The sequence below is a fragment of the Lepidochelys kempii genome, chromosome 4 (genome assembly GCF_965140265.1).
Source record: "Lepidochelys kempii isolate rLepKem1 chromosome 4, rLepKem1.hap2, whole genome shotgun sequence".
Taxonomy (NCBI): domain Eukaryota; kingdom Metazoa; phylum Chordata; order Testudines; family Cheloniidae; genus Lepidochelys; species Lepidochelys kempii.
Genome location: NC_133259.1, coordinates 95,208,634 through 95,223,915, shown reverse-complemented (window position 1 = coordinate 95,223,915; position 15,282 = coordinate 95,208,634). Strand labels below are relative to the sequence as shown.

General features: G+C 42.7%; 1 protein-coding gene across 8 annotated transcripts in view; it reads left to right on the top strand.

Moving 5' to 3' along the window:
* The window catches only part of LIMCH1 (LIM and calponin homology domains 1), a 338,435-nt gene that overhangs the window by 217,941 nt on the left and 105,212 nt on the right, over positions 1-15,282 (top strand). For all 8 annotated transcript variants that reach the window (XM_073342172.1, XM_073342171.1, XM_073342181.1 and 5 more), the window contains 3 exons: positions 68-98; positions 2,500-2,610; positions 14,725-14,920. In XM_073342172.1, coding sequence (XP_073198273.1) covers positions 68-98; positions 2,500-2,610; positions 14,725-14,920 — 338 coding nt within the window. The remainder of the gene's footprint in view (positions 1-67; positions 99-2,499; positions 2,611-14,724; positions 14,921-15,282) is intronic.

The following is a 15,282-nucleotide window of genomic DNA, read 5'->3' as shown; positions in this document are numbered from 1 at the left end:
ATACAGGCTTGGAAACAGTGTCTGCTTTCTGATTTTTCTTTTCTCTCTTTTTTGTGGGTGCATCCAGGAACATTGACAACAGTAGGAAGCTGAAAAATGTAAGTATTTAATTTGCAGTACTTTCTTCTCTGGGTAATCCTGGCTTTGGACTGAGTTAGAATTTTTAGTTTGTAAAAGCTAGTACTGTGATGCAAATCTGAAAAGTTCTTTTGTACATTAACCATGCATAGTTCATTGGAAACGAACTATAGTGCTACAGAGGCAGACCATCTCTGCAAACAAAATAGAACTGTGCTAGTCTTGTGGTCTCTGACTAACTAAAGAAGTAAACAATTTAATCTCTTTACTACTAGTCTAATTTTGATTAACGCTACTTAACACATCAAAAGCTAGACTTTTTTTGGCCTTTCTGAATTTACTAGGCATACAGTGATTAAAATTTGGTTATACATTTGTGCAAAGCACATCAAGAAGATGAAAATACAATCCAAACTGCATTTACATTATGTGGATCTAAACTGTCTAATTGTCATTTCCCATTAGACTTGCTAGCTTTCTCTTTGAGTTCCAAAGTGCTGTGTATGTTTTCCAAGTAGGATGCATTGTCAAAAGCAGCGTAGGCTTGAGTCTATTAAGTTTAACTTTTTGTTGATTTCAACCACCGGCTGTAGTAATGATTTTTGTAATGGTAAAGTTAAAAAAAAAAAAAAAAAAAAAAAAAAGTCTGAACTTGGCTAGTCCCAGAGTTAGTTACACTATTAAAGGCCAGGCAAACCTGGCTTTCCTGTCAGCTGTAAACTACTGTAAATTCCATTTGTATTTGGCTGACATCCCCCTACAGTGTAAGGAAATGCCAAGACCTTTCCCTTATAATTTTTCAAGCCAGCAATCATGATTACAGGTAAAAAGGACAGAATTACTTAATCCTGTTTTTCCTGTCATCAGCAGAGTAATATCTATGTTTTCCAGCACACGAAGATGTATGGGAATGTTTTCATTCAATGGCATTTGGGGTGTCTACCTCTCTGGAAATTGGATAAAAGGCTTCATGTGGATGTGGTGTTCTTAAAATTAATGTTAAGAAGGATTCATAAAAGTGTCTTTCTATGTAATGTAGACATTTCAGATGCATTATTCTGTACTCCAAACTGACAGCCTGTCAAAATTACTTGCAAAGGTGACATTTGTCTGGAAATGTTTTCAGCCCTGGATAAGGAAGGGAGGAGGAGATCAAATAATTGACGCTTGCAAAAATAATTGAACATAGCATAATCCTCATCTCATCACATAATTGAGTAGGAAAATGAATTAGACAGCTTCTTAATTCTGAATAGTACTGTGACTGCAAGTATTTTTACTTTACTTGAGAGCATGTAGTGTTAAGTGTTTTCACATGAATTTGTTATTCTGTTTTTAGTTAAATTTCAGTTGCCATCAAATCTGGGGTTATTAATAAAACTGAAACACTGTCTTTAAAAGGTTTAAATTATAAGGCATAAAGGGGACAGAAAATGACTTCTTGTCTTTCTAAAAAATTAAGAGAATTTTAGCATTTGTGAAAGGTGTTGGATTTTGATAGCCTTGGGCAACTGAAATTCTCTATCCCCAGAACAGATACAGTCCTGCCAGTGCCAGAATAAGTTTCTCTTCTTGGGCCCATCATTGTGTATATTCTTAACCTAAAGCAACTTCCTCATGGGATGAGTGTTTATATAAAGATCTACAAGCTTAGGCCTTGGCCTTAGTTCTGATGGTGGTTTTTTCATTGTGGTAGATGTCCCGTTGTAAGTTAGGTGAAACCATCAACTCATTCTGTCTAAACTGCAGAAAAACTGCCAGATGGTCCCAGCTTTTATTTTTAGTATTGGTCTGGGTATATCTTGAGCCATTAAACTAGAGGTGAAATGCACTGAATCTTATCAATAATATTGGGGTGGGTAGAAACTGAACTAGCCTTTCTTTTCTTCAAATAGACCCTGACATATTTGTTACAAACATGTTGTTGTTTATTTCCTTATGTATTTTAATTAAGGAACACCATTATTAGTAATCTTTTCCTGCCATCTTAACTTTATTTTACCATGAGTTTTAGAAGTCTTCATTATTGGAAGGTAGTTCTTTTGAGCGCTCTTCACTTTGGGAGTACTTTTGAATATTGTACCTAGTTTTTAATATCGAGGTTTATTTTTGCTGCTTACTTTTCAGCCAGACATGTGACAGCAGTAGGTTTTTATTAAAATGTCAGCAAGCTTAGTGTACCTTTTTAATAAGCTGCAAATTCTATACAATTATTTTACCTTTAATAGATGCTTCATGTATTTGTTATTAACCATTTAACCACCCTCCCTTCCTACTCCCCAGGGCAGAATACAGATTTAGAACAAATTCTCAAATTCACCAGTGATTCGGAGTTCAAAATAAATGAAGAGGTACTTAGGAAAAGTAAATTAAGCAAAGTAATTGTGTAGATTTTCAAGTAATGTTTACTGATTTCTGCAGGTACTAGTTACCATTTATTGGCTGGGGAAAGCAGCAAACAGATGCACTTTATACAGTGGAGCAACGCTGAACCTGAAGGAGTTTGAAGGATTGCTGGCACAGATGAGAAAGGTATCCTTTTGTTACTGTTTGGGGCTATACATTAGTTTTTAATTATTGAAGTTTGAAATCCCACAAAAATTCTTTCTGATGTCCGTTGTAATGAAAGTTAGAGGTGGATGGTGGTCTGGGGAGTGAGTTACTTAACTTTTTTGGAAAAGCTCCTGATGATACTAAACAACTGTAAATTCTGGCTTTTTTTTTTTTTTTTTTTGCCTTTTTTTGGTAGCCAGTTTTGCAGGTGGTACTAGTGATGCAGAAATTACTAGCGATAGGACTTTAAAATGGTTACATAGCATTGCACTTAGAGCTGGGTGAATACGTGATGATTTGGTTCAGGGGCCAAACTGAAAAATCTGGGGGTAAAAATTAGGTTCAGTTTAACCTGAAACAAACTTTTTTTGGTTCGTTTTGGGTCAAATGAAACATATTGTAAATATATTGGATTGTTTTCAGGTTTTTCACCCTTTTATTTGTTTGGATTTTTTTAATTGGCTACAGTTTTAAATGAAATGCCGTGCCAAAACACAAAGTCTAAACATTTTGTTGCTGAATGATTAAAATGAACCATTTTGACTTTATTTTGAAAAAAAATATTTTTTTTGTACAGAACTATTCACTGAATTTGACCCAAATTTGCGAATAGTTTTGGTGGCCTAAAAATGCATATTTTGGGGAATTTACTATTTGCTGAAAATATGTTGCCCTGCTCTTGTTAAAATGGTAGAGTAATGTTCATAATTCGTTTTTTCTGCTTTTCGCTCATGGCATACCGATTGACTACTCTCAGTAGAGAGACTTGCAGAGTGAGTCAGTGGGCCTAGGGAGCATCAGATTAAAGAACACATGTGAACATACAGACTGTCATGAATAATATTTCCCTCAGCCAGTTTTCAGTTGCAACACAAGTTCATATCCAGGTGTGTGTGTATATATATATATATAATATATATATTTCAACAGGTGAAGAAAGGCAAAGTGGGTGGGCGAAGGGATTGTGTATGTACTTCACGTGTAGCAGAACCTTTATCATCTGTATTTTTTCAAACTCTAAATCTTGGTTGAAAATGGATGTCAGGGTTTACAAGCCACTGTAGAGCAGACCAGGCAGGTTCTGCTGCTGGGAAGAGGCCAGTGCAGAGGGTAGCACCGTTCCCATGGCCCAGTCAGGGACTCCTCACCTTGCTGCTCCTATGGTTCTGCTGGGGTCACTAGGATAGTGATTACATAGTTAATGACATATTGGCACCTGGCACTCCAAATCTCTGGATTCTCCCTTTCTCCCTCCCAAAGTCTCCCGCCACAGAAGTAGATTCTGCCACCCACCACGTCTCAGAAAGGCTGTTGCTTTTCCTCACATATAAAGCAGTCCATCCCACCACGGCTGGCTGGCATAATCAGCTTGCCTCTGCACTGCTGCCTGCTGTTGACTCATGTGGGGCACTTCTGACTATTGGATCCTAATGGACTTGCATTAAACTGTCCCAGGAAATGAAGAAGAACTTGACCAGTATATTTCAGTTACTACATTCTAGTGGGATGAGGAAGCCTTTAGATAGACTGCCATCTTGTTTTTCTTCCTTTCTCTGGAGCTAACTTTCTTAGGGGAGCCCACGGCATGTGTGTACCTAGCCATGGGAGCAAGTGAAGATGGCAAATTGCCTTGTTCTGTTGGGTAAATAAAAGATGTGTTTCTGCAGTGGAGGGGGAAAAGGAGGGGCCTTACTGGCAAAAGTTCTCTTCCTTCAGCAATAGGGCTGTCATAAATATAAAGGGAAGGGTAAACACCTTTAAATCCCTCCTGGCCAGAGGAAAACCCCTTTCACCTGTAAAGGGTTAAGAAGCTAAGATAATCTCGCTGGCACTTGACCAGAATGACCAATGAGGAGACAAGATACTTTCAAAGCTGGAGGGGGGGAAACAAAGGGTTCTGTGTGTGTGTGTTGCTTTTGCTGGGACCAGAGCAGGAATGCAGGTCAGAACTCCTGTAAAGAGTTAATAAGCAATCTAGTTAGATATGCATTAGATTCTGTTTTGTTTAAATGGCTGATAAAAGAAGTTGTGCTGAATGGAATGTAGATTCCTGTTTTTGTGTCTCTTTGTAACTTAAGGTTCTGCCTAGAGGGATTCTCTGTTTTGAATCTGATTACCCTGTAAGGTATTTACCGTCCTGATTTTACAGAGGTGATTCTTTTATTTTAATTAAAATTCTTCTTTTAAGAACCTGATTGTTTTTTCATTGTTCTTAAGATCCAAGGGTTTGGGTCTGTGTTCACCTATGCAAATTAGTGAGGATTTTTGTCAAGCCTTCCCCAGGAAAGGGGGTATAGAGCTTGGGGGGATTTTGGGGGGAAAGACGTTTCCAAGTGGGCTCTTTCCCTGTTATTTTTGTTAGACACTTGGTGGTGGCAGCAATAAGGTCCAGAGACAAAAGGTAAAATAGTTTGTACCTTTGGGAAGTTTTAACCTAAACTGGTAAAAATAAGCTTAGGGGGGGTTTTCATGCAGATCCCCACATCTGTACTCTAGAGTTCAGAGTGGGGAAGGAAACTTGACAAGGGCAATAGCAAATTTTTTTATTTTTAGGTGTGTGTGTGTAAATTACATATATGGAGATGATAAATTCAGTTAGCATAACTGTAGGATGTACCTTTCACTTCTTCACTGGCTTCCTGGTCCATTGCTCTGTGGCTTAACTCTGTCATTCTAAAGTCCTGGGCAGCTTCAAAAACTGCCTCTTTTTTATTTTAATTCTTTACCAATATACCAAGGGCTTGTTTTCTCCTTCTCTGTCTCCCTCCCTCCACCACCAAAACATTACATTTGGATAAGGGTCAAGGTTGGAAAAATTAAGCCCTACATCAGTGGTAACTTTACCATACATAAGAATGTCATGGTTTCAGTGTTATTCTGTAACCTTGTCGGGAGTTTTGTGCTTCTGGAAAGAGATGATTCCCAGTACATCGCCCTGGAAGGTCCTGAGATCTCAGCCCTTAAAACTGTGATACTTTAAGGTGTATATAAAGCACACCCAGCTCATTTTAAAAGGAATTTTTGCCTCCCCTGAACCCTATATAGATGGACTAATGGTGACTGGGATATCTGGCTTTACCTGTGGATTAGTCTTTCCTTACTCTATTCTGTTTATGCCACATACCAGAGTGTATCTGGATGTATAAAAGTTTATTGGCATTCATTTGGAATGACGTGAATGAATCATGGCTTTGCAGTCCCAACCCCAAAGAATTTGCAGTCCGAAAGACAGATGAAGGGTGGGGAGATGGGCTGGGACAAAAAAGCATAGTAATAAGGTTGCCATTTGTTACATGGGGGTGTTAGCTCCACATGATGCATTTTTCATATATTTTTGAGGCCTACTTGAGTTGCAGGATGATTGTCAAAGAATTGCAGCTGAGTTGCGGACAAGCCATGGAAAATTGCAGAAAAGTAATAATGGACCTTCTTATTGTACTAACTACTTATGCCAAACAATCTGTTCCACCTTGCATTTAGCTCTGACGCTGGGAGTACCTTTCCCAGACCTGAAGAAGAGCTCCGCATAAGCTCGAAAGCTTGTCTCTCTCGCCAACAGAAGTTGGTCCAATGGAAGATATTACTTCACACACCTTGTCCCTTTATGAAGGGGACAGATTGGAAGAAAGTCTAGAGAGACTGTTGTGAGATAAGGGGATAAATGGTGTGTAAAAGCTGGCATCGTTAGGAGGGTGGAGATTGTCATGGACTCCCAGGTCATGCTCACTCTTGGCCTGGGGGGAGCCCCCTTCAATGTGACAGCCCTTCTTGGGGGTCCAATCTCTCTCAGGGGTTAAGCCCTTCCGCCTCCTGGATCTGCACCTCCCTGAGCCTTAGCATGCCTGTCTCTTGCTGTGGGCCCCCTCAAGGAGTCCACTCACTCTGGACCCTCGGCCTCCACTCCCAGAGGGAATAATGCAATCCTGTTCTCTAGACCAGAGCGACTCTCAGCCAGCATAAAACAGGAGGGCTTATTGAGCATCTGAATACAGTGTAAGAAACTCTCAGGGCCCTCAGGCCTGGCCTGCCTTCCCTCAGCACAGTACATCTAAGGATATGTCTACACTATGAAATTAGGTCGAATGTATAGAAGTCGGTTTTGTAGAAAGCGTTTTTATACAGTTGATTGTGGGAATCCCTACACAAATGCTCTAAGTGCATGTAGTCGGCGGAGTGTGTCCACAGTACTGAGGCAACTGTCGACTTCCGGAGCGTTGCACTGTGGATAGCTATCGCACAGATCCCGCAGTCTCCACTGCCCATTTGAATTCTGGGTAGAAATCCCAGTGCCTGATGGGGCTAAAACATTGTCGTGGGTGGTTCTGGGTACATATTGTCAGGCCCCCCTTCCCTCCCTCCTTCTGTGAAAGCAAGGGCAGACAATCGTTTTGTGCCTGTTTTTCTTGAGTTACCTGTGCAGACGCCATACCACGGCAAGCATGGAGCCCGCTCAGCTAACCATCACCATATGTCTCCTGGGTGCTGGCAGACGTGGACTGCATTGCTACACAGCAGCAGTTTATTGCCTTTTGGCAGCAGACAGTGCAGTATGACTGGTAGCCGTCGACAACGTAGTCCAGGGTGTTCTTTTAACCAACCTTGATGAGGTCGGGGGTGCCTGGGCAAACATGGGAGTGACTCAGCCAGGTCATTTCCCTTTTAAGTTTCGTCTCATGGCAATTGAGTCCTACCAGCAGTGCACTGTCTTTTAGTCAGCAGCCAGCAGAAGACGATGGCCAGTAGTCATACAGCACAGTCTTCTGCCGAGCACCCAGGAGATGATGATGGCTAGCGGTCGTACTGCACAGTCTGCTGCCATCAAGATGTATAAAGATAGATGAAGTGGCTCAAAACAAGAAATAGACCAGATTTGTTTTGTATTAATTTCTCCTCCCTCCCTCAGTGAAATCAACGGCATGCTAAACCCAGTTTTGAGTTCTATCCTTGAGGGGGCCATTCAGTTTCTCGCAAAACCAACCCCTTTGTTGATTTTAATTCCCTGTAAACCAACCCTTTAAGCCATATCGACAGTCGCCCCTCCCTCCGTCAGAGCAATGGCAGACAATCATTCCGTGCCTTTTCTCTGTGCAGACGCCATACCACGGCAAGCATGGAGCCCGCTCAGATCACTTTGACAATTAGGAGCACGTTAAACACCATGTGCATTATCCAGCAATATATGCAGCATCAGAACCTGGCAAAGCAAAACCAGGCAAGTAGGCGACGTCAGCATGGTGACGAGAGTGATGAGGAGATGGACACAGACTTCTCTCAAACCATGGGCCCTGACAATGCGGGCATCATGGTGCTAATGGGGCAGGTTCATGCGATGGAACACCGATTCTGGGCTTGGGAAACAAGCACTAGTGGGACTGCATAGTGTTGCAGGTCTGGGATGATTCCCAGTGGCTGCGAAACTTTTGCATGCGTAAGGGCACTTTCATGGAACTCTGTGACTTGCTTTACCCTGGCCTGAGGTGCAATAATACCAAGATGAGAGCAGCCCTCACAGTTGAGAAGTGAGTGGCAATAGCCCTGTGGAAGCTTGCAATGCCAGACAGCTACCGGTCAGTCGGGAATCAATTTGGAGTGGGCAAATCTACTGTGGGGGCTGCTGTGATGCAAGTAGCCAACGCAATCAAAGATCTGCTGATATCAAGGGTAGTGACCCTGGGAAATGTGCAGGTCATAGTGGATGGCTTTGCTGCAATGGGATTTCCTAACTGTGGTGGGGCCATAGACGGAACCCATATCCCTATCTTGGCACCAGAGCACCAAGCCGGTGAGTACATAAACCGCAAGGGGTACTTTTCAATAGTGCTGCAAGCACTGGTGGATCACAAGGGACATTTCACCAACATCAGCGTGGGATGGCCAGGAAAGCTACATGACGCTCGCATCTTCAGGAACTCTGGTCTGTTTCAAAAGCTGCAGGAAGGGACTTTATTCCCAGACCAGAAAATAACCGTTGGGGGTGTTGAAATACCTATATGTATCCTTGGGGACCCAGCCTACGCCTGAATGCCATGGCTCATGAAGCCGTACACAGGCAGCCTGGACAGTAGTCAGGAGCTGTTCAACTACAGGCTGAGCAAGTGCAGAATGGTGGTAGAATGTGCGTTTGGACATTTAAAAGCATGCTGGTGCAGTTTACTGACTCGTTTAGACCTCAGCGAAACCAATATTCCCACTGTTATTACCGCTTGCTATGTGCTCCACAATATCTGTGAGGGTAAGGGGGAGACGTTTATGGCGGGGTGGGAGGTTGAGGCAAATCGCCTGGTTGCTGGTTATGCACAGCCAGACACCAGGGCTGTTAGAAGAGCACAGGAGGGCGCGGTGCGCATCGGAGAAGCTTTGAAAACCAGTTTCATGACTGGCCAGGCTACGGTGTGAAAGTTCTGTTTGTTTCTCCTTGATGAAACCCCCCGCCCCTTGGTTCACTCCACTTCCCTGTAAGCTCACCATCCTCCCTTCGATCACCGCTTGCAGAGGCAATAAAGTAACTGTTGCTTCACATTCATGCCTTCTTTATTAATTCATCACACAAATAGGGGGATAACTGCCAAGGTAGCCCAGGAGGGGTGGTGGAGGAGGGAAGGACAAGGCCACATAGCACTTTAGAAGTTTAAAACTTTAAAACTTATTGAATGCCAGCCTTCTGTTGCTTGGGCAATCCTCTGGGGTGGAGTGGTTGGGTGGCCGGAGGCCCCCGCACCGTGTTCTTGAGCGTGTGGGTGAGGAGGCTATGGAACTTGGGGAGGAGGGTGGTTGGTTACACAGGGGCTGTAGCGGTGGTCTGTGCTCCAGCTGCCTTTCCTACAGCTCAACCATATGCTGGAGCATATTAGTTTGATCCTCCAGCAGCCTCAGCATTGAGTCCTGCCTCCTCTCATCACGCTGCCGCCACCTTTCAGCTTCAACCCTCTCTTCAGCCTGCCACCTCTCCTCCCGGTCATTTTGTGCTTTCCTGCACTCTGACATTGTCTGCCTCCACGCATTCATCTGTGCTCTGTCAGAGTGGGAGGACAGCATAAGTTCAGAGAACATTTCATCGCGAGTGCATTTTTTTCTCCTTCTAATCTTCACTAGCCTCTGGGAAGGAGAAGATCCTGTGATCCTTGAAACACATGCAGCTGGTGGAGGAAAAAAAAGGGACAGTGGTATTTAAAAAGACACATTTTATAGAACAATGGGTGCACTCTTCCAGAGTAAACCTTGCTGTTAATATTACATTCATAGCACATGTGCTTTCGTTCCAAGGTCGCATTTTGCCTCTCCCCACCACGTGGCTAGCCCCTGCCCCCTCCCCGTGTCTAACAGCGGGGAACATTTCTGTTCAGCCATAGGCAAACAGCCCAGCAGGAACGGACACCCCTGAATGTCCCCTTAAGAAAAGCACCCTATTTCAACCAGGTGACCATGACTGATATCACTCTCCTGTGGATAACACAGAGAGATAAAGAACGGATGTTGTTTGAATGCCAGCAAACGTACACTGCAATGCTTTTTCTACAATGATTCCCGAGTACGTGCTACTGGCCTGGAGTGGTAAAGTGTCCTACCATAGTGGACGGAATAAGGCTGCCCTCCCCAGAAACCTTTTACAAATGCTTTGGGAGTCCATCCAGGAGAGCCGCGAATGCCAGGGCAAATTAATGATTAAACATGCTTGCTTTTAAACCATGTATACTATTTTAAAAGGTACACTCACCGGAGCTCCCTTCTCCACCTGGCGGGTTCGGGAGGCAGCCTTGGGTGGGTTCCGGGGGGTACTGGCTCCAGATCCAGGGTGAGAAATAGTTCCTGGCTGTTGGGAAAACCGGTTTCTCCGCTTGCTTGCTGTGAGCTATCTGCAACCTCATCATCATAATCTTCCTGGTCCCCAAAACCTGCTTCCGTGTTGCCTCCATCTCCATTGAAGGAGTCAAACAACACGGCTGGGGTAGTGGTGGCTGAACCCCCTAAAATGGCATGCAGTTCATCATAGAAGCAGCATGTTTGGGGCTCTGACCCGGAGCAGCCGTTCGCCTCTCTGGTTTTCTGGTAGGCTTGCCTCAGCTCCTTAAGTTTCATGCGGCACTGCTTCGGGTCCCTGTTATGGCCTCTGTCCTTCATGCCCTGGAAGATTTTGACCAATGTTTTGGCATTTCGAAAACTGGAACGTAGTTCTGACAGCACGGATTCCTCTCCCCATACAGCGATCAGATCCCGTACCTCCCGTTCAGTCCATGCTGGAGTTCTTTTGCGATTCTGTGACTCCATCATGGTCACCTCTGCTGATGAGCTCTGCATGGTCACCTCTGCTGAAGAGCTCTGCATGGTCACCTGCAGCTTGCCACGCTGACCAAACAGGAAATTGAAATTCAAAAGTTTGCGGGCCTTTTCCTGTCTACCTGGCCAGTGCATCTGAGTTGAGAGTGCTGTCCAGAGTGGCCACAATGAAGCACTCTGGGATAGCTCCCGGAGGCCAATACTGTCTAATTGTGTCCACAGTACCCCAAATTCGACCCAGCAAGGCCGATTTCCGCGCTAATCCCCTTGTCAGGGGTGGAGTAAGGAAATTGATTTTAAGAGCCCTTTAAGTCGGGAAAAAAAGGGCTTCATCATGTGGACGGGTGCAGGGTTAAATCGATTTAACGCTACTAAATTCGACCTCAACTCCTAATGTAGACCAGGGCTGAGTCTCTCCTGCATTTAGGTGGGCTCTGCCTGCTCTCTTTCTTCAGTCCCGAGACCCTGCCCTTTCCAGCTGGGCATCGATATCACCGGCCCCAACAGCTCCTCCCCGTCCCTAGTGTTCCGTCCCAGATAAACTGGTCACTAGGCTCTCTCTTCCGTCCTTTGTTCCCCTCTGGCTGGAACTGGTTGGTCAAGTCACCGGGGTCCTCTCTCCTCAGCCCTTTGTCCTCCCACTGGCCAGAACCCGCTGACTGCCAAGCTGGGGTGGGCCTCTTAGTCATGAGGTCACCAGTTGTTAGGATTCCCTGTCTCCAGGCCTTTGTCTGGGGGTCCCGGCTGCTAGGCGAGGTCACACCTGGTTCCCTGCAACAATAAACCCTCTCCCACCACCTTGTTAAACATGCAGCACACAGGGAAACTGAGGTGCGCACACGGTATTCATGTAAAACACTACAAAAATCCTCAACTTCGTCACAGAGATGATAAGGGAGAGGGCAGAATTCAGTAGGTCAAAGACAAGAACAAGAAACTTGAATTTGCTACAGTGGAGGAGAAGGAGCCAATGAAGGGAGTCTCCTAATATTTGAATGTTTCTATCATCATAAACTTTTCAGTGTAGTAAACAACTATATTGGTTGGTTGGTACTATTATGACTGTTGCTATGCCTTCCCACTCCTCCTTTATGCCCCATATCAATTCTCCTGAAGTGGTTAAATTTTAAGAGGTTTGTTGTAATTTAGAACATTTTAACTATGTTGTGCAGCACTCCATTGCTTTAACTTAGGCTGGATGGCGAGAGCACTTCTTTATAAATGAAGGGTTATGCTGGCACAGTTCCATTGAATTTAGTAATGGCATTGACAACAAGTGACATTTCAGTATGTGCTAGTAGTATCTCCATTGAAATCCTTTTTTAACTTTATTCAATCAGTTTTTAATTTTGTTTGTTTTAATCTACTTTACTGCACACTCATCCAGTTTTCAATCTGAAAAATTTAAACCATTAATCCACAGTGCACTTCGAATGTATTCAGTAGTTTAAAAAGGAATATATAAAAGTGGCTGGGAAATAGGTTTTAAATTTGGCAGTTGTATCTACTTTTACTACCGCACGGTTATACATTGATTTTTACCAGATGGGCATGATAGACTAGTGCATTATGGTATTCTATGGGATTATCTTTTCAGAAAGTGTGTCAGTACAGTTGTAAATGATACTTAGAGTGGTTTCTATCCAGTACATAACAAACACTCAAAATTAAGCAAGTCTATCTGTCATAGCCAGTAACAGTAATCTTGGGTGAATGAGGTGCCAATGGGAAGGCTAAATAGTACATGTTTACAAAAGAATTACTACAGTCTATTGTGCCATCTCTTGCACACTTCCCTACTTTTACCTGTAGCCACCAGTAATTAAAAAGTAAACTAAATTAAAGTTAACAGGTTACTAAAATAGGGAATTTTGGAATCCGTTCATTCACACTTCATTCAGTGTTTTAAAGCATGAAACAGTTGAAGAATGTTTTTTTCAGCCTGTACTTTTGAATAGTTCATCTGATTTCTATCCCTCTTGCTATTGAGCATTTCCATGACTTTCAAACATATTATTTTAAGAAAATGGAAGTCTGCCAGAGGATTGAATATAGCTGATTGGTATGTAGAGATGGGGAGTTTTTTCTGAATCTGGATTTGGAAAAGATTTCAGATAGTTTTGAAGAAAAGGGCAAAGAGGATTTTGAAAGGATGTAATCTTGGTTCTTAGAGCTATATACTTAATAAAGATTTTAGGAAGACAGAGGTGGTATATGTTGAATTGTGTGTGTGTGTGATCTATATCTATATGTAGATATATACCATCCCTAAACAAGGATAAGGGAGGAAAAACACATAGAATTAAATTACTACTTGTTAACATATTTTAAATTAAAAAATAAAACAACATTTGTGTATAATCCCAGTTTATGTATTCTGTGACTATTGGCATTACTGTGATTTTGCTTGGCCTTAAGGAACCTTTGGTGCTGGACATACTGTGGTATTTTGGCAGCAAGTTATTTAGTGGCTCTAATTAAGTCATCGTCTTGGAAAGTCTACAAGACACAAGTTTCTAATCTTTCCTTTTCCCTCTGAGCCTCTCCCTTTGAATATTTAACTTTTTGATTGATATTATGATGCTCCCTTTCTCAGCTGCTCTTTTTGCCGTAATTCTCCTTTGCTAAGGAGGTTGTTGACTTTATTGTACCATGATGTTGATTGATCTGATCACTGGCAATACTAATAATGACAACAGTAGCTGTAGAGGGCAGTGGGAGCTATTCTCCACTCAGTTATTGAGCTCCAACTATCTGTAGCCCATAGGTGTTTTTTTAATTGGAAAGTTTAAAATTAATATTTAAGTGTGTCAGGAAAAAGTTTCACATTCCAATCTTTTCAGACTGAAAAATGTCAGTCTTACGATGTCATCCACATCTCTTGAGTTTTTCAGTGACAGTCTGGTGGAGAAAAAAACAAAGAGGTTTATCTTTTGAGTAAGAGTGGTAGTTATTTTTGCTTTTCTCAGCCTGTGCTATTGTAATTAATGTTAAGAAACTGGCTGAAACAAGGGATTTCTTATAATGCAAGGGTGAGGATGGCTTCCATTGACCTTTCCCTCTGCTGGAGTTTCAGAGTTTTAGTATGTGCTGCTTGCTCTGGAAAGAATTTATAATCACAGGGCTGTCAAAGACAACCATTGTTCTCACTGCTCTGAACATGTGGGTCAGCTACAAGTGCTTTTATATCCCCCAGAGCCAGGAGCTGGCAAAGAGTAAAGAGCACGACTGAATTCTTCTGAGGCATCAGGAAAAGCATTTTGCATATTTTTCATTGCTGATTGCTTTAGAAAGACATCCCTCTTTCATAACAGGAATTTCTCTTCAAGGTACAGGGAGGCTGGGACACACTGCTTCATTATTTTGCCGAGCTGAGGCGGCAACAACAAATGCTGCCTGCTGGTGTCCCAACCAGATACAATAGATAGATTGGGGGAATTAATCTGGAGAATAGTGAGCTTATCCCCAACTCAGCCATGAGGTCAAATTTATAATGCCTTTACCAGTGTGCTATGGACTATGGAAGACAAGTCAAATTTCAGGTTTATTTCAATGTTGATAGTTTTATTAACCTGCCTATTGCAACTGTATTTCAAATAACTATATTAATCCAAAGCATGTGTGTTCCTCTTAATTAGTATGAAATGAGGTTTTATTGCAATTTCATGCTTTTGATTTGAAAGCCAAAAAAAAAAAAAGCTATGATTGAGGGAAGAGATTTTGGTGCATTAGAAAGATACTTTGCACTCAGATGCATAGTGGATCTCATTTTTGTGTCACTGACTTCTTTGAAGAGGTACCGTCTGTATTTCCATGTAGGAAGCCGAAGACATTGAGAGCCCCAAACGCAACATTCGTGACAGTGGTTATATTGATTGTTGGGACTCTGAACGCAGCGATTCCCTTTCCCCCCCTCGCCACGGCAGAGATGATTCCTTTGACAGTCTGGATTCATTTGGTTCCCGCTCACAGCAGACACCGTCTCCAGATGTAGTGCTCAGAGGAAGCAGCGATGGTAAGTTTCGGTCACAACAAGATGCATGCAAAACATTGAATGTGTCACCCTGTGCTTTCAGTGCAAAGGCAGCCATTCAAAAGCTGGATGCAATTTCTGAATCATGTCGTCTCCTATGAATTGGTAAAAGAAACTTTCTTTGAATACAGATTTTTGTTTCTTGGGTCTTTAGATAATTTTGCCAGCAATTTATTTGAAGTCTACCTCAGTTACTATAATGTAGTATCGTAAAATGAGTTATACCATACAAGTGTAATTTATGACATGGTTTTTCTCTGGGTTACAGGGTAGCAGACACAGTGTGCAGACACACATCAGCTCATAAGCTAGGCTGAAGCAAGAACTAAGAATGCAAAAGGGGG